Below are 20,317 nucleotides of genomic sequence, written 5' to 3'. Positions count from 1 at the left end.
GTTTCACCTTTGTTACCTTCCCCCAATACTTGCTACCCTGAAAAGTTTGAATGTAAGCTTACTAAACATCCCTAGTGAAAGCAGGATGCTAATCAAAAAAAAAAAAAAAATTGTTTACAAAAAAATACTCATTCGCCGTCCTGACGCCACACCTTGGCCCTGACCTCTCTGCTCACGCTGACTTCCTTCACCCTCACTTGAAGAAGCCTGTAAAAATTGTATAAAGAAATTATTTTAAAAACTACAAATGACAGCGAATAGTAAGGAAATTGACATAATTACTCACCACACTCCCCTGCGCCGATTGGCTCGATTCAGACACAGTGGCCATTCTAGCACGTTTGTTCTGGCATGAAAAAATGAAAAAAAAAAAAAATCAAAACTAAACCTAAATATGGCACATACAATAAAATAGGCCCAAAAATTTTTACAACAACCACAATTGACTTTTGACTGATCGGACAATGCAAAAATAAGAAAGCGACACCACAACGCCATACATTGCAAGAGAAGACAATCAATAGAAGAAACTATACAAGAATAGACCCAAACCAAAAAGCAAAAATAGACACCTATGTCCCAAATTGTACATATCAAAACTTTCGGAAAAAACATTACAGGCACAAAAAGTACAATGAAAGAGCAAAATAATGAACGCCATACTTTACAATTGCAACAAGACATGATCCTAAAAAACAACATCTTGTGACATCTAACCACAGAAAGACAAAAGGCAATAAAAACCATTCTAGATAACAAGCAATAAACATTACGGGACAACCGCTGTAAAAATATACAGCAATCCAAAGATAAACCATAGCCAAATAGAAAAGAAAACACATGGAATTTTTAAAAAAGGCCACCACCAAAAATAATATAAACAAATAAAAATTATACTACACACTTCGCAATGCAATCAGTCAATGAAGGAAGATATATGCCATACGGAAAACGACGTAAAAACATCAGCGATATTTTTTAAAATAAAGGGAAAGTACAATTGAAACTATAATGGCATAGCAGCACGGAACTATACAATACAAAGACATCATAAATGTTGCCCCCCCACCAGCAAGAAAATACACTCAAGGAAAGAAAAAATAAAGCCAACAGCAGAATCCAAAACACAGCAAGACATGAGCCAAGAAAATGCCACACAGTTACTACCAACAATAGAAACTAGAAAAACATGCACCAGAAATTTTACAAGACAAAATGAGCAAAAATCAATACATTGAACAACCACATGACACAAGAACAAAACACATAACCAAACCCAAACTAACGTAAAAAAAAAAAAAAAAAAAATTCAAAAGACAATAAATGCAATCATATTAACCCAGAAAAACATCAGAACCAGAAAAACAATTTTTCTATAACAACCCATAACCGTAATGGCACAGACCAAACATTGCAAAAATATAGACAAATCAAGAAATAAAACACAGAATACAAAATGTGCAAAGAGAAATATATACTTACAAGTTTGGAAAGCAGATTCTCCTCTCAGTCTTGTCTTGTGTGATGACTTGTGAAAGACAATGGCAAACCCCTCGTTTCTTTATATATATAGGTTGTTTTTTTTGTGTCTAGACAAAGTCTAGACAATGTTTTGCATTTTTTATTGGAAAACGCATGCGTCGTACAACACACCACGACGCAAGTACTTGCGTCGTCTGCGTTGTCAATACAAGTCAATGGGAAAAAAGGCGCATCGACGACGCAAACACGACGCATGCGTTTTTTAAATGGTCGGCGCCGCCAGAAAAATGCAACATGTTGCGTTTGCCGCGCCCAGACAGGTGCGCCCTAACGCCGCATGCGGCGTTAAACGCAACACAACGCATGCACATGCGGCCCCATGCGGCGCCAATGTTAAAGATAGGCCCGCACGACGCATGCGTTTTGTTGCGGCGGCGACGCTGCGGCGCAAACCGCAAATGTGAACGTACCCTAAAATACGATACCGGTTCTACAATTTTTAATTCATTCTGGACATCTTTATTCATTGGGACACCAGCAGCAATTTATTAGGTTACCAAACATAACTACTAAACTTTCCATATGAGTGGTGTAGAGCAATGGTTCTGTTACACACCTGTCCCAGGTCTGGGCTTTGATCCTTACACCCCAATCCGCTAAACTTTCTAGTCCTCTATGTTGGGCTTTGCAAGTAGCCCGGTGTGCTCCCATGTGTTGAACTTCCTTTTATTTCTCTACGTTGCCACATTGTTCCTGTAAGCTCCAGACAATTTTGTCTTTCGCAGGCCAGTCAAGCATATGAACACTGCATATGAAAATTCACCTATTTCACTGCTTATAATCCCACCCACTCCTCTGTACTGGCATCACTGATTGCCAGACTGCCGTATGCCCAAGGATCGCTTCGCAATCCTCGTACTTAGCCGTCTGCTTTCCAAACCAGAGAGTGACTGCTACATAGAAATACATGCTGTCATGCTCATGTCAGGAGAGCAGACGGCCAGTCCAAGGATTGTCATGTGCTTCTTGGGCGTGCAACAAAGCAGTCTGACTGCATCCAGTTAGTGATGCTAGCCGGAAGGGATGGGTGGGATTATGAGTGGGGGAAGGAGTAAATATTCATTTACAATTTACATATGTTTGACTTGCCAGCGTGAAACTTTGTCTGGGGGTTTCAGAAACAATGGGGTTGCGTAGTGATTTCAGGATACTATTCGGAAACTACACAAAAATAACATGAGTGATTCCCTTTAAGACTTTCTAGCAGTGCTGTGGTGTCGGAGTCGTGGAGTCGGAGCCCTTTTGGGTGGAGTCTGAGTCGGTGTGATGGAAATTGAGGAGTCGGAGGTTTGGTTTACCAACTCCTCAGCCCTACTTTCTAGTAGACTTTTTTAGTTTGTCGGTGACCGTTCCTGTTCAGTCTCTAGAATATTCCCTGGCTGTTTGTGTTTTCCAATGCCTGAGTTACCTGTCTGCTGCTTTCAGTACCACTGTTAACTGTCTGCAGTAACCAGTACACTTGTGGTTTCCAGTCCCTGATAGCAGTACCACTGATATATCTGCAGTCTTCTGGGCATCTCCTGTCTGCCTGCGGCCTCCATGGTATTTAGACTTTCTTGTTACTCTGAATTTCTGTCTGCTACCTGTTCTTAGTCTTTTAGGAACTGTTCTACATTTTTGCCTATGGCTTTCAGGACAGCTTCTGTTTGCATGCAGCCTCCGAAACCTCTGCTGCCTGTCTCTAACCTCCAGGATGTCTCCAGTCTGCCTGTAGCTTCCAATAAAAGTCTGCAACCTGTCTGCAGTCTTAAGTCTTGGCTGCCTTTGACTATCAGTTCCCCAGGTAACTGTCTGTGTCCTGCATGCCTTGCCCAACTGGTGCACCGATGCCCGTGTGCCCACACGAACCTTAGGCTTAGAGAATCCACATTATCTAGTGAGCTCTTTTTTTGTACAGGTTCTCAGTGCCAGTGATCAAATCGATCTAAAAGATCAAGATTTAATGAAAACCTAAAGAAAGAACACATACGCCAAGACCTGATGCTATGACCTGTAAATACAATACAAACTACCGGTATATCCAGATTGCATGATCTGTTGCTGGGAGTACCTAAATATCAATGTAGAACCACTTGTATACTCTTTTCATTGAATTGTAGCATAAATTGAATGGACAAATGACTTTTAATTTGACATTCATAGTTCCTCCGTCCATCCAAAATCCTAACAAGTATGTGCTGCTTAACAAAGAACATCCTAGTGTCAGGATCTCATGGTTCAATTACTCAATTCATGCTAATATTTCCCCTTGTGCCCATCACAATTCTCCACTGTCACAGCTTGAGTTATGTCACAAACAGTTGATTGTTTGGAGCTTCTGCAAGGCGTCTTCTCGTTAGTTTGGATTTTTACCCTATTCTTTTTTTTTTTTATTAGAATTTGGCAGAGCGTAGCGCATGAAATCTAGTTTACTTGGTGTTTCAAGTAGTTTAAAATTTCCAGTTATACAGTTTACACTGAATTAAGGGTTGTTAAGTGGTCAATAGTAGGTTCTGTTTACTACACTCATAATATTTAGGACTTCTGTAACATAACCAGTACTTATGAGACTGCAGCTGTCTCTCTATTCTGCTGCGGCCATTAAGAAGAGAAACCACGGCGCAGAGAGGTGTGCGTGCATGTGCCAGGTTCCAAGACCTCAGATAGTGAGTGCAGCACCAGCTTCCTCCTGATACATTGTTTGCAAGCATGCACTGTCAATCACAGTGGGAGGCAGAGGTGTTCAAATTCAAGGAGTTGAATGGTACGCTGCAGCTGCTTTGCCATGCCAATGATTCACGGAGTACATTAGTTGTATCATGTGACTAAAGCGCATTTTTGAACAACAGAGAGAAATATTTATATAGTGAAGGTATGATTTTTTTTTCATAGGGGAATAAGTCCCATATATGATTGTGCTTAACTTCAAGTGTAACTGTTGTTTCAGGAGAACTTGCTGCAGAGTATGTGTCTGACTCTAGCTCCTCCCTCCTACTCTCTCATTCCCTCTCCATAGATTTTCATGAGCAGCAACTGTCATCTCCTATATTAGTTATGGGAACATCTGTACTCATTGAAGACAGATTTTTGCCTTTGAATTGAGAATGAATGATCAGCTTAAGATTAGAAAGAATCCGATTTCTCATTTATAAGATAAATTACAAAGTTTCATATTTTCATGTCTCCTATTGATTTATGAAAAACAAAATTAAAATGACAGGTATAATTTAATGTATGTTTTGTGGATGACAGACCACCAACAAACCATTCTGCATTCTTAATATATAGAAATTTGTAGAGCTTAACATACTTATTACTAATATTATGTTCTATTTGGAACTTGCTTACAGATGCTTTCACCGGTGTAATTTACAAGCAATTTTTAAACCATTTTTAAAATAAAAACTAGGCTGTGGAATTTAAAAAAAAAAAGTGAAGATGAATATATTTTCTTTATTTATTTTATTTATTAATTTATTCATTTTAAAAGGCATAAAACCCACTTGTGACTGCATCCTTAGGGAGGTGTTTTAGATTACTGAGATAGTATTGTACAATGACAACATAACGGCCCCATAGATATTAGATTGTAGTAAACCTGTCGGCTGTAGTGGGATCTGTTCTATAAATGGACCTCCTGACTCTCCCTCATCAGATGATATTGGGGAGATAAGGATTGACGAGTATAAATTCAAATTTCTGACTTTTTTTTGTTCTCCTAAATAAATGATGTGCCTTCTGTGTAGTAGATGTGATTTTACGGATTTTTCCAAAACTATGATACTGATGACCTATCTTTAGGAGTGGTCTGACACCCAGCATCCCCACCAATCAGCTGTTTCCATGTCTGGATATAAATGGTAGCAAACACCTCAGTCATACTGATCAGCGGCTGCTCCTGGGTATTGAACTTCAGTTCCTATTCAAGTTGCCAGAGCTGGAGGCAGTTGATTGGTGAGGATGATGGGTGTTTGTCCCTCCCTAAGGATAGAGTTCATAAATATCATAGTATTAGGAAAACCTTTTAAAGGGGTTGTCCACCCTTGGGAACATTTTTTTTCTTACTTAAAAGCATTTAATTTGGTCTAAAAATCATTTTAGCAATTGGGGTTCATTACAAATTTTGCTCTGTTTGCCTCCTATAGTTTCTGTATTACACTGTCTATTGCTGAATGTAGAATGAGGCAGTGGGGTCAGCTACATAATGCAGCTCTGCCCCCTGAGGATCTCCAAATAATGCAGCGCTGCCCCCTGAGGCTCTCCAAATAATGCAGCGCTGCCCCCTGAGGCTCTCCACAGGGGTGTATCTAGGGCAGCTAGCCGGGCATTTGCCCCGAGCACAGTCGGGCAGCCTGATGTGGAGGTCCGACGTGCCTCCCCAGTGGCTGCATTTTGCCGCCCCCGGAGTGGGAGTCAGCCACTTTTGGGTAGCTGACAACCAACTCAGGGAAGTAATCAATTGTACTCGCGTCTATCAGATTTAAGCCCTGAACACTGTCCCTTCCGGGTTAGGACGATGTTAGCGGGTCACCTGATCATGCTGCTGACGTCCCTCTACAACGGCATAGAGGTGCGGTGAATGTCAGTCTGGTAATGGGTAATTCCCATGCAGCTGAAGAGGCCGAAGATATATTGTAAATGTGGAGAGGGATTTAGCCCCTTAATGACCGCCAATACGTCCTGACTGAGGTATAAGAGACTAGCATCCCCATACAGGTGACAATCCAGCAGCTGTCATATGTATACCGTAGTTAACAACTTGCTGCATCAGCCACGATCAGTGTTGGCACCATCCAAATCTGTTTAACCCCTTAGATGCTGCTGTCAAGTGACTAAATCATATAAATGGTTAACAGTGGGGGGGGCTTCCTATTTAACCCCATCGGCACCCAGAGATCTTGATTGTGTGGTCCTGATGTTTGCCATGGCAATTCACGACCAAATAGCGGCCTTAGAGTCTGCCGGCTGTTGTAACCTGTTCAGAAGTTACTCACATTTAGATAGTAAAAATACACTCTTTCATTTCTGCCATGCCATTTTGCATTAATTCCTGAATATCACTTGAAGGATTGATAAACTACCTGACAGCAGTTTTCAAAATGTTGAGGAATGCAGTTTTTAAACTGTTGTTTTCCAATATATAGGACCCTCAAAGTCCCTTCAAACCTGGATAAGTCACTAAAAAAATAAATGAAAACGAAAAATTACTGCTACATTTTTAAACCTCCTAAAATGCACATTTTTTAAAAATGTTTTAGATATTTTTCATAAATAAACAGAAAACATATCGACCTAAATTTTCCATGATCATAAATTATAATGTTCTAATGTGCCACGAAAAAACAATCTCAAAATCACTGGGATATGTTTAAGCATTCCAGAGTTATTACCACATAGTGACAGTGGTCAGATTTAAAAAGGAGACATTTTAAGGAGACATTAAGTGTAAGATCACACAGGGCGTTTTTGCTGCTTTTTTTTCTGCACCAAAACCTGATCTTCTTGGCAGGAAAGAAGCTGTGTCAAAAACGCAGGTTTAGGTGCATTTTTTTGCTGCGGATTTGGTTTTTTGGGGCTTTTTTTTTTTTTCTCTTTGTCCATGCTAATGTCCTTGACTTTTCAGCAGCAAATGATACCTGCGTTTTTGCAGCGTTTTTGCAGCGTTTTGTTCAACACCCATTCAAGTCAATGGGTGACAAACACTGAAAAAATGCTGAAAGAAGTGATATAAGCTCTGTCCAAAAAACGGAGCAAAGCACAAAATACTGATCAAACAAAAAAACAATGTGTGTGCATAAGAGTTCTGAAATCTCAGACTTTACTGGTACTGGAAAAAGCAGCTTAAAATTAGCATTAAAAATCAGCAAAAACCACAGCAAAAACGCCCTGTGTGAACTTACCCTAAGATGAGCACAGTATTAGCAGTGGGCATCAAAGCTATGAATTAACACATGTGGAATTATATACTTAACAAAAAAGTGTGAAACAACTGAAAATATGTCTTATATTCTAGGTTCTTCAAAGTAGCCACCTTTTGCTTTGATGACTGCTTTGCACACTCTTAGCATTTTCTTCATGAGCTTCAAGAGGTAGTCACCGGGAATGGTTTTCACTTCACAGGTGTGCCCTGTCAGGTTTAATAAGTGGGATTTCTTGCATTATAATTGGGGTTGGGACCATCAGTTATGTTGTGCAGAAGTCTGGTGGATCCACAGCTGATAGTCCTACTGAATAGACTGTTAGAATTTGTATTATGGCAAGAAAAAAGCAGCTAAGTAAAGAAAAATGAGTGGCCATCATTACTTTCAGAAAAGAAGGTCAGTCAGTACGAAAAATTGGGCAAACTTTGAAAGTGTCCCCAAGTGCAGTGGCAAAATCCATCAAGCGCTACAAAGAAACTGGCTCACGTGAGGACCGCCCCAGGAAAGGAAGACCAAGAGTCACCTCTGCTTCTGAGGATAAGTTTATCCGAGTCACCAGCCTCAGATATCGCAGGTTAGCAGCAACTCAAATTAGAGACCAGGTTAATGCTACACAGAGTTCTAGCAGCAGACACATCTCTACAACAACTGTTAAGAGGAGACTTTGTGCAGCAGGCCTTCATGGTAAAATAGCTGCTAGGAAACCACTGCTAGGGACTGGCAACAAGCAGAAGAGACTTGTTTAGGCTAAAGAACACAAGGAATGGACATTAGACCAGTGGAAATCTGTGCTTTGGTCTGATGAGTCCAAATTTGAGATCTTTGGTTCCAATCACCGTGTCTTTGTGCGATGCAGAAAAGGTGAACGGATGGACTCTACATGCCTGGTTCCCACCGTGAAGCATGGAGGAGGAGGTGTGATGGTGTGGGGGTGCTTTGCTGGTGACACTCTTGGGGATTTATTCAAAATTGAAGGCATACACATACCACAGCAACTTGCAGCGGCATGCTATTCCATTCGGATTGCGTTCAGTTGGACCATGATTTATTTTTCAACAGGACAATGACCCCAAACACACCTCCAGGCTGTGTAAGGGCTATTTGACCAAGAAGGAGAGTGATGGGGTGCTACGCCAGATGACCTGGCCTCCACAGTCACCAGACCTGAACCCAATCGAGATGGTTTGGGGTGAGCTGGACCGCAGAGTGAAGGCAAAAGTGCCAACAAGTGCTAAACCTCTCTGGGAACTCCCTCAAGATTGTTGGAAGACCATTTTCGGTGACTACCTCTTGAAGCTCATCAAGAGAATGCCAAGATTGTGCAAAGCAGTCATCAAATCAAAAGGTGGCTACTTTGAAGAACCTAGAATATAAGACATATTTTCAGTTGTTTCACACTTTTTCTTTCAATATATAATTCCACATGTGTTAATTCTTAGTTTTGATGCCTTCAGTGTGAATTTACAATTTTTATATAAAGGCACAGATGATTGGCCTCGGGGAGACCAAAACATCCAACACTGCGGAGACACCATCACGTGTTTCTCAACGCAGTGATTCCAGAACACTGCCCCCATCCCTTATGGGAAATATGCAGATGCATGTAAAGAAGCTGCGGAGACACCATCACGTGTTTCTCGACGCAAGCAGTGAATAGCCAGGCCTTTCCCCGGGAAGGAACAACCACGGGAAGGGCAATTTTTATAGTCATGAAAATACAGAAAAATCTTTAAATGAGATGGTGTGTCCAAACTTTTGGTCTGTACTATGTGTATATATATATATATATATATATATATATATATATATATATATACTGTTAATTTACAATGGTAATAAAGTGTAGTGCCGGAGTCAGTCACTAGATGGAGTACATGGCACCAGAGTGTTATAGACAGTATAGCTTGTAGCAATAGCACTGTACATAGTTAAGGCCCCTTCACATTAAGCGACGCTGCAGCGATACCGACAACGATCCGGATCGCTGCAGCGTCGCTGTTTGGTCGCTGGAGAGCTGTCACACAGACCGCTCTCCAGCGACCAACGATGCCGGTAACCAGGGTAAACATCGGGTAACTAAGCGCAGGGCCGCACTTAGTAACCCGATGTTTACCCTGGATACCATGCTAAAAGTAAAAAAAAACAAACACTAGATACTTACCTACCGCTGTCTGTCCTCCAGCGCTGCGCTCTGCTTCTCTGCTCTCCTCCTGTACTGTCTGGGAGCCGGAAAGCAGAGCGGTGACGTCACCGCTCTGCTTTCCGGCTCACAGCCAGTACAGGAGGAGTGCAGAGCGCAGCGCTGGAGGACAGACAGCGGTAGGTAAGTATCTAGTGTTTGTTTTTTTTACTTTTAGCATGGTAACCAGGGTAAACATCGGGTTACTAAGCGCGGCCCTGCGCTTAGTTACCCGATGTTTACCCTGGTTACCAGTGAAGACATCGCTGGATCGGTGTCACACACGCCGATCCAGCGATGTCTCCAGGGAGTCCAGCGACCAAATAAAGTTCTGGACTTTATTCAGCGACCAACGATCTCCCAGCAGGGGCCTGATCGTTGGTCGCTGTCACACATAACGATTTCATTAACGATATCGTTGCTACGTCACAAATAGCAACGATATCGTTAACAATATCGTTATGTGTGAAGGTACCTTTAGTATAGAAGGGACCACTGTGAGATAAGATAGGGAGCATTTCCTGTTTTCGGCCAGAAAGAGCCTGGGAGCTGAACAGCTCAGGAGAGCCTGAGTGTCCAGACAGTCCTGATGGGGTTAATACCCATGACCGCACAGTGACCACGAAACGTTTCAAGGAAAGAACCCAGCCATCCAGGTTCAGCAGGCCAGATCAGCAGCAGAGCAGCAGCAGAGAAAGAATTATTAAGAATTGGAGCTGCAGGAGAAGGCACAGCAGTAACAAAGGGCAGGTTGCTCACCATGTGGCAGATCATCGCATGGGCTGATGCCCTTTGATCTGGTGCGAAACAGCTGAGGAAATCCCCGTATGCAGCGTCTGAACAGGAAGGACGCTGAGGAACCGTATGATACGGTCTGTCCCGGGCACGTGCTGTGTGATAAGGAAGAGCGTACAGGGGAAGAAATGTGTAATGTGAAATCTGTTCTTGATACAGTTATGAAAATGGATGTGCTGCGAGAACATGAAAGTAAAGTTTTACCTTTGAGTTTAAAATGGATTCTGTATCTTTAAATGGAACAACAGCAGCAGTGGAACTTTAGCCAGCCTGAGCGAACCCCGATGGTACAGAAGGTGACGTGCAAGGTATGCTGCAGTGGGGACACTATATTCTTGTGAAGGGAGGCCAGGGCACGCTAATGAAAATGCTCTCGGCCATGACTAAGCCCTGTCTCTGCCTCTCACAACAGTATAAGTAGTGAGGTGGGGCAATTGGTGGAGATACAGTATGAGGAGTGGAGGGGATTGTGCAAACACAGTATGAGGAGGGGGGATTGCTGTGGACACAGAATGAGTAGTTGGAGGGTGATTGGTGTGGACACAGTATGAGGAGCGGGAGGGAAGGAAGAGGCGTGTACATAGTATGAAGTTTGAGGGGGGATTTAGGGTTCTGCAGCCACATGACTCTCCACATAATGCAGCACTGCCATCTGAAACTCTCCAAATAAAGCAACGCTGCCACCTGAAGTTCTCTAAACAGTGCAATAGAGGCATGAGAAGTTCAGGACAGTAGGAGACTTACATCAGACGGTCTGGAGACTGTAGAATAGTGACACAGGATGTTTCTTGCCTGTGCTTTTGCTTGGGAGCAACAAAAAAATGGAGAACGACAGTGGACACGGCACAGGCATTTTTGGAGACACCCCATTATTGATCTCCGGGAGAGCCGTGGAACCTATCACACACTACATGTCGAGCTTAATGCCAACCCGGACAAATTCCCGGAATATACCTGGATGTCTCAAGACTCTTTCCGGGAATTGCTTGGTCGTGTCCAAGGAGCCATCCGGAGACAGGACACCCAGCTCCGTAGAGCGATTCCAGCAGAGGAATGTCTCCTGGTTACATTAAGGTACGTAATAATTCTAAACAAATGCCAGTCATAATTATTGTTGGTCTGCGATGTATTATTTGTATTTTCCTTTGTCTTTAGCTAAACACCACCATAAATGGAATTGATTGTAATTTTATTCTTTTATTTTATTTCAGATTTCTGGCAACCAGAGAAAGCTTATCATCCTTCCACTTTCAGTACCGGCTTGGAATTTCCACCCTGTCTGGAATAGTTGTGGACACCTGCCGGGCTTTGTGGAATGTTCTCTGGGATGAGTTTATACCCTACCCACCGAGGACACGTGGATGGGAATTGCAGAGAAATTCATACGCATTATCAAACCCACCAAAACTGGAGTACTAGGAGTACTTCAACTACAAAAAATATTTTTCTGTTGTGCTCATGGCAATAGCAGATGCGGACTGTCGCTTCATCACTGTGGACATTGGAGCTTTGGCAATGACTCACAGACTTTCAGGAACTCGGATATGGACCGACGTGTGTCTGGCAAAAATTTTAATTTTCCACTGCCACGACCTCTCCCCAACACTCAAGGCCTGCCAATGCCATTTGTTATAGTTGGGGATGAGGCCTTTCAGATGTGTGAAAACCTACTGAAGCCATATTCCAGTCGGGACTTGAGCCACACTAAAAGGATCTTTAACTACCGACTGACCAGGGCCCGAAGAACAGTGGAGTGTACCTTTGGGATTCTAGTCTCAAAATAGCGCATTCTTGCGACAACCATTAATCTAAAAATGGAGGCAGTCAATGAGGTGGTCAAAGCCTTTGTGGTTCTCCACAATTACGTAATGGCTAAGGAGCGACCCAACATTGAACTGGATGAACCAGTTGCAAACCTAGATTACCAGCATCACCCGCTGCGGTCAACTGTTGAAGTTGGCCACATGCGGAACCAATTTGCTGCCTATTTTGATTCTGATATTGGACGTGTGGAATGGCAAGACAATATTGTGTAAATTGTCCTGTTGGGTTTGTAACAGTTATGTTTTAAATGTTAATATTTTTTGTTAATAAAATTCATGTTTTGATATCTTGACCAAGTCTCCTATGTATTTCCTCTAAAAACCACTTATGTTGTTAGTTGAAAGGTAGTTGACGTCATTACATCCTGATTCTGTTGTACAGTATCTATTGGATGCAGACTGAAGAGACGATGGAGGTATAATACAAAGGAGATCTACACTCAAGTCAGGTGTCATAAATAATGAATTCATGATGCATAAATAACAGCTTCATGAATTCACTATTTCTGACACCTGTCCAGGTGTGTATAGATATGCCTTGTATGACCTCCATCGTCTCTTCGGTTAGTGTGAAATAAATTACGTACACTGAAGAAAAAAATGGAGGTTATACAAGGCAGTTCTCTACTCACCAAGTCAGGTGTCATAAATAATGAGTTCAAGACGCAGAGTTTTGTGCATCATGAACTCACTATTTTGGACACATGACCTGTTGAGTATAATTCTGCTTTGTATTACTGCCATTTTCTCTTCAGTCTGCGACACAGATTAATCAGACTGAAGAGATTATGGAGAAAATACAAGTTGTATTTATTTTTTGCCACCTCATGGCTCTAAACCAAACACACAAAGCTGCAGTCTTGTACTTAATAACTACTGGAGCTATGAGTTGGCAAAAAAATAGTGTGCGGCGCAGTGTTTTATTAGGCGCATCGCGTGTGTTGCCGGCGGCGAAATACACAAATAACTAAACATTAATGGGGGCAAAAAACAATATTATTTATTTTTTAACCAAAAATTTTTTTTACTGCGCCTGCTTGGGGTAGAGTGACGGAACTGGGGGGTGTGTAGCTGTGAGGCCTGGCTAAGTGTGGACGACGCAGGGGTGGCAGGAGAAGGGGCAATCAAAGTAGTGGGATCTAGGAGTTCGGGGATGGGGCTTGACGCATGAGAGGGCTGAGACACACTGGAAGGGTGAGACAAACCTGACATTACAGACACATTGGGAGGTGAGGGGTGGAGGAATACTGATAGTCCGCTGCTTTTTATTTTTTTTTCCCTTTTTGGGATGTACGTGCAAGTTTGGGGAGCCTCGGTGGGCTCATTTGTTGCAGCCTGGTCGAGGGGGGCGACCTGTCAGGGTACGGCTGCTGCATTTTGCTCGTAGAGTGGACAGCCATGCCAGAGTCCTGCTCCTGCATGGTGGTGGGGAAGGCCATGCCTGGGTCCTGCTGCATCGTGGTGGTGGTGGAGGGGAAGGCCATGCCAGGGTCCTGCTGCTGCATGGTGGTGCGGAATGCCATGCCTGGATTCTACTGCATCGCGGTGGTGGTGGAGGGGAAGGCCATGCTAGGGTCCTGGTGCTGCATGGTGGTGGGGAAGGCCATGCCTGGGTCCTGCTGCTTCGTGGTGGTGGTGGAGCGGAAGGCCATGCCAGGGTCCTGCTGTATCGTGGTGATGGTGGAGTGGAAAGCCATGCCAGGGTCCTGCTGCATCGTGGTGGTGGTGGAGCGGAAGGCCATGCCTGGGTCCTGCTGCTGCATGGTGGAAGCAGTGCAGGAGGCCCAAGCAGGAGCAGCAGTTGTCGTGGTGGCGATGGGCTGTCCTACAGCACTCGGCATGGTGGTGGTGTAGTGGTGTCCGGCAGTGCTTGGAATGGAGGTGGCCGAGCAGTAGTATGCAGCAGAGCTCGGCATTGAGGTCAAGAGTGACAGTGTTGGGGCAGGTGGATATGCCACCACTGTCTGCTGAAAATACCGACTCTGCTGCATAGCCTGTTGCAGGCCTACATGACCCTAAGCTGGAGATCAGGAATAAGGTGTTCTGACATGCCCTGTTCAATTTGATTCAAAAAAATAATGTGCTGGCCTCTGGAGGTCAGCTTTCACTTGGTCAAGGCTTTTGGTGACCTCCTGGATACGTGTATTCATATGGTTTATGGCACTATCCAGTTGGTCACGCATCGCCTTGAGTTCATCATGAAAGACCGAGCTCAAGTGCAAAAACTTGGGCATGAGTGACCTGTCCGAGGCCCTCTGCCGCTACTGGGAAGAGCCCCCCCAAAAAAGAGGCAGAGGACTGGGACAGGGGAACACCTGATGGACCAGCATCCTGGTGTCCAGTCTGTGTGGCAGGCCCACTTGCTGCAGCGCTGCTGGAAGGCTGGGACGGGTCCGTGGCTGTTTGATAAAGGACCGCTCCAGAACCAGGGTCAAGAGTGCTGCTCCATGTGCTGTGAAAAAAGAGGAAAAAAACACATTACTACCAAACATTTACAATGGTAAAGCGCCAACTCCTGTGGAATAGAAAAATACAGATTAGGCAATCCAACACAACACATTACACCACAAAAAATACTTACGTTCTCTGGGCAAGGACTGGTCTCAAAAATGCAAGGATGCGGTGATACTTGTATTTGCGGATTCTTGCTCCAGAACCACTAGGAACCCGGCTCTCTTGATGAAGGTCCTTGTTGAAGCGATCCTTCATTGAACGCCAGCGTGTTTTGACTTTGAGCACTGTTGAAAAATATAAATAATGGTTATACAATGCATTTTTGACCGTGATCACACAAGTGTGTGTGATGAGAGAAACTCTCAGGAGTTTCTCTCATCACGTGTGATCCTAGCCAAGGTCACTGCTGCAGCACACCGCTTTTCAATACTTACAAAATGCATTTTGGACCCAAGTTGGGGCGTTGTCCCAGCCATCCCACATCGCTTTGGCCACCTTATTCCATATCATTCCGGATCGTCATGTCTGAGTGCTGCGGAACCCGGGTGTCCCACAACGGAACTCGCTCATGGACAAGGGAGATGAGGAGGTCATTTTCAATGAGGTCCTCATCCCATTCTGAATCCTAAAAAATAAATAAAGACATTAATGTTGGAGAGATTAACATAAGGAAAAGAAAGAAGACAGAGACAGAAAACTGGCATAAATATTGAAAGTCAAGGAAAAAAAAGGAGGCAAGAAGAAAAAGGTAAAGAAAGAGGAAAGTAAAGAAATGAACATTCAAGAATAGTAAAGTCAGGATACAATAGTCAGCCAGGTATACATACACGCTCCACCCGACCATGTCCCCGCTGCTCTTGTTCAGCCTCTGCCACGGTGGAAGTGGGCACATGTGTAGATGTGACAGTGAATACTTACCAATCTGAGGAGTTGAGTACTCACTTCACTGACATTTTCCCCTTGTGCAGGCCCAGGCCGTTGCTCCTCCTCAGAAAAAGATGACATTCTGATGCATGCAGAAAGAAAAAAATGACAGAAATTAGGACATATAGAGACAGAAAATAGAAAATAAAGGCATTGGCTTTGATATACTCACATTGTTGAGGGTCTTGATTCCTCCAAGGTGCTTTCCTCTGTCTGGTCTGCTTCTCAGTCTGCTGTGTAGTGACCTGCCAATGCCCACTCCCTCCTTTTATCACCTTGTATGTGGGGGGTGGCTAATTGGTGTCTAGACATGTTTTCCTGTGGTGCAACGCATGCATTCACAAACGCAAGCAAACGCATGTGCTTGCGAACGCATGCGTTCACATAGACCGTAATGCGTTTTTTTGCTGCATTCCTTCCGCTAACAACCACATACGTTTCTAGGCGGCAAATTGACGCCTCTAAAATTACTACATGTAGCGTTTACCGCGCCAAACTGCAGACGACGAATCAACGCATGCCTCGTCAAACGCGGCAAAATGCAACCAATCGCATACATCTGCGTCCCTAATGTTAAAGCTAGGAATACACGACACATGTGGAAAATTGCTGCGCAAGCGCTGCGGACACAACCGCAAATGTGAAACCAGCCTTAGACGAGAGAATCGTATCACAGTAAAATGAAACGCTGGTCAAAGTTTGAGCCAAGTGTCATTACCATTATCGATCCGATTCTCTTGGAAGAGAGTATCATCGCTCGTGTGAACAAGTCCTTATAGTAAGAATTCCAGGATCTCTGTGAAATATGTTCTTATAGGTTTTACTCAATATTTCAATTATGCAGTCTTGTCATAAAAGCGGATTCAGGCATAACACATTTTTATTTCTTTATTTTGTACGCTCTGTCATTTCTTATGTCTGACTGAACATTTTCAGAGCTGTATTCTGCGCTGTGTGAGGTTTACATATACAGTATGTGTCTGTGAACCCTGTAATGATGAGGCTTGTTACGGCAGAGCGGGAGCAGCTTGGGGTAGGAAGAGTTTTTATCTTGCGGGAACTTGTCTCTTCAGGACTGCCACAATTATCTCCTTCATATGTTTTTTTTAGCACAAGGTATATGCACACATCATTATTCCAGCCAGGCTGAAGACCCCCTCAAGCCTTCAGTGATGTTCATTCTTTAGTAGTTAGCAGTTATTAGAAACTATTGTCCGAGGAAGCTGTCTTGTGTGCAGCCATTGATCCATTTACAAATTCTACAATGGCACTTACCTATGGGGCTCCCAGAGTTTATTCATATATGTATATCTTCTAATTTGTGGTTACATTAGTAAAAATAAAATTGAATAAAATGTATTATTTCCCTACAGTTCCCCTGCTTGCTCCACAGAACATTCATCTGACCAGAACGGACTCGGGCTTAATGTTAGAATGGGAAGATGTTCCACCAGATCTGCAAAATTATAGTCTGCAGGGATACAGAGTGCAGTGGGAGCAAGACAATAAAACACAGGTCAGAAATAAATCTGTATTCTTAGATTGTATATATTCAATGAAAAAAATACCAAGAAGGCTAAAATCTTCAAAATATACATAGCTAATGGCATTTGCTTACTTCTGAAGATGCAAAAGGTGTCTAGTCTATACTGAATGATTCTCACCACAAAAATCTACATGGCTGTCTTCGCAGGTCCAAGATTTGGTATGGAGGCTGTTCAGTATGGATCCTATTATTCTCCAGGTGGTCTGTACATTTGCTTGTTAGTAGTCTCACTTGTTAATAAGGAGATCAGGTGAATTTCATTATAAGACCCCCAATCCTGAAAGTAAAGGCTCTCTACACATTAGGTGGAAGTCAGCTGAACCTTCCCAGATTTGATGGGACCGGCCAACCAACTGATGTGTTTGGTGACCTTCTAACTCTCCTGTAGGGGTAATTCAAGGTTGGATTGTTGGAAATCTTTGGCCGCAACTTTCTCCACTCTGACTATTGACCACATATAAGCATTTGGGTAAGTGGTTCAGCCGGCAATGATCTCTGCAGAGTCTCCCATACAGAGGAACTCTTGCTCTGCCAAGTGCTCATGTGCTCTCTACGAGAGAGCTGCAGCGCCCGCCAGGGGTACTTGGGCTGGGTCCGACAGTTCTTAAAGGGGTGGTCACGGCAGCAGTGACCCGGTCCGTGGCTCTGGGCATCCAATAAAAGGCAATATTAAAGGGGAATAAAGTTTATAGGGGATTAGTTTGTGACGCCACCCGTGGTGTTCGGCAATAAGGAAAATAGCCAACGCTGTGGTTCAGGTCCACTGGGGCGGTTGGTGACGCAGCTGAGATGTTACAGCTCTCCATGGGTAGAGCTAGGCTCCAGGGCAGTTAAGGTATTAATGTCAATGATGGTGAATGTTGTAGTGCAGGAAGGTGACATAGCAATAATTCAGAGGACACAGCAGGGTGCAGTTTGCACACTTTACTCACAGTTCTTACATGCAATCCCCAGCCGGGTGCTGTGTCCTCCGGGTCTGTGGTCCAGTCAGCTCTCAGGTAATCTGGGGGTACACTTCACCAGAACCCCCTTCTTATGTTCATTCTCTGGCCATCTCACTGCGCTGGCTCCCGCCTCTCCTGCTCTGCGCCATCACACACAGTGTCCCAAGCCAGCAGCCTCGGGTTCTGTCAGGCGACTCTCTCTCTTGGTCCCCTTGATCCTATACGGCTGCCTTTTCAGCGAATGTGTGTGGATGTGGCTGTGACACTTACAGATATCACAGCCTCCTGTTTGCTTGCTGAGTCCTCAGTTTCTCTACTAGTCTAGGGCAGGTCCCCTACTGCGATCTGGTCCCTCCACCCAACTACAGTTGACGTGGATTCGGGCCCCAATAGTGGATTTCTCACTACCCGTGCCCTTTGGACCCCTTCTTCCTCTCTCACTCTCTGGAACTTCTCTCTATCTTCCTTGATCTCTCTCTCTCTCTCTGTCCTCTGGTGCTGGGATGAGCTTCTCACTGCTCAAGTCCCCAGCTCCAACTAATTAACTCCCTAACCAACTCCTCCCTCTTTTTTCATGACAAATCTTCACAATTGACACTCTCTCCACCCACACTTTCTACCTAGTCCCTCCCTGGCCTGGAGAGGTCTAGTGTTGGGTGCTAGTGAGAGCAGGGTACCACACCTCTGGCTGAGGTGCAGTACCTCTGTGGTGACTGGACCCTCAGGGGCGCCACAGAATCACTGCCAGATTCCTCTTGAAGCGCCCCCCAGACGCAGGGCCACGGGTTACTCGGTACCGGTCCTCTCCTGGCTCAGTTCTGGGGATGTCACGGTGGCGGGACCCGGTCCGTGACCCTGCTAAGGGGCGTCCAATAAAAGGGTGATACAAGTCTGTCAAGGTTTTGTGACGCCACCTGTGGTATTCGGTCAGGGTGACCAACGCTGCTTGGGGTCCACTGGGGTGATGTGATGGCAGCTAGATGGTTTACCTTCTCACAGGTGAAGTGAGTCCCCAGGGCTTCCCAATAGTGTAGGTGGTGATGGTGTAAGGTGCAGACAATAATGAGGACACAGGGTTGCAGTCTCTTTACCTCTTTACTGGTGACTTCAGGATCCTCAATCCAGAGCACAGTTAACAGGGCTGTCTGAGACCGGCCGGTCCGAAGGCACATCCAGAGTTCCCTTTGCAGGTGGAAATCGTTGCCTACCACTAGCGTCTGTGTGTTGTAGTCCTTCCCTGCTGAGCATTCGGGATAGTCCTCACAACTTCTATTCTCGTTCTTTCTATTCTCCATCCCCCAGGTTTGTTATGGCTAGGACGCACCCGTTTGACGGGTAGGCTCGGAGCTCTTCCGGGACCCTAGAGACGCCCCTCTCCACGGTTACCCCCTATGTCTGCTTAGGTGATGTAAGGTAGACAGCCAACCTATAATTAACTGTCCTGCAGTATTTGAAGTAAGGCATAAAGTCAGTTACTTCCTCGGTGTTCCGGGCACCGGCTATGTGCCTCAGTAGGATGTTGCCGTTCTCTGGGCACGACTCCTACTGGCTCTCCTTTGTGCTTGGTCTTGTTTCTCACTGTCCACAATACCCTTCGCAGTGTGTCCTTTCTTTAGATGCTGCCGCGGCTCCGTAACGTTCTGCCTTGTCGCTAGGTACCTGCCAGGTTCCCACGCCTGACAGGGACCCCCCTGAATCTTCCCTGCAACACCCCCTGCCACGGGATGTTGCCTGGACAAAACCCAGTCAGCTTCTGACTAACTTCCTATCCAACCCCTAGTTTTACCAGTGTGAGGAGTGGCCTAATAAATAAAACCTTTTGCTCCCCCTAGTGGCCGGAGTGTGAAGTGTAATGTGTGCTGGTGATACCTGGTCAGATGAACTCCTTTAGTGCCATCAGACGTACCATCACTCCCCTTAGTGGCAGAGCGACACTACTGCTACGACCAGGTCTCTGGGGCGCTGCACTCTTACAGCAGCTCTGCTCACCATGAACAAAAGGATCAACAGTCGAAAATTGGACATGTTGGATCCTTATCTCCCCCGAAAATCATCTTTCTATGGTCCCCATAGACATTAGAAAGCTGCCTAATCCCGCCGATATCAGGGGATTCGGCCAATGCTAGTTCAACGTGTATGAAGGACTAAAACCGGACACTTAATTTCATGGACATTCATATGGCGGACTGCTATCTCTCCCAACATCTATC

The 20,317-nt window shown here is 44.5% G+C and overlaps 1 protein-coding gene across 1 annotated transcript in view; it reads left to right on the top strand.

Annotated features, from left to right (window-relative positions):
- Positions 1-20,317, top strand: part of TYRO3 (TYRO3 protein tyrosine kinase) — a 287,406-nt gene that overhangs the window by 188,644 nt on the left and 78,445 nt on the right. Inside the window, exon 8 of the mRNA XM_069732534.1 lies at positions 16,991-17,133. Coding sequence (XP_069588635.1) covers positions 16,991-17,133 — 143 coding nt within the window. The remainder of the gene's footprint in view (positions 1-16,990; positions 17,134-20,317) is intronic.

The sequence above is a fragment of the Ranitomeya imitator genome, chromosome 1, assembly GCF_032444005.1.
Source record: "Ranitomeya imitator isolate aRanImi1 chromosome 1, aRanImi1.pri, whole genome shotgun sequence".
Classification (NCBI taxonomy): domain Eukaryota; kingdom Metazoa; phylum Chordata; class Amphibia; order Anura; family Dendrobatidae; genus Ranitomeya; species Ranitomeya imitator.
Note: the sequence above shows the minus strand (reverse complement) of the source record. Positions and strands in the feature narration are given on the sequence as shown.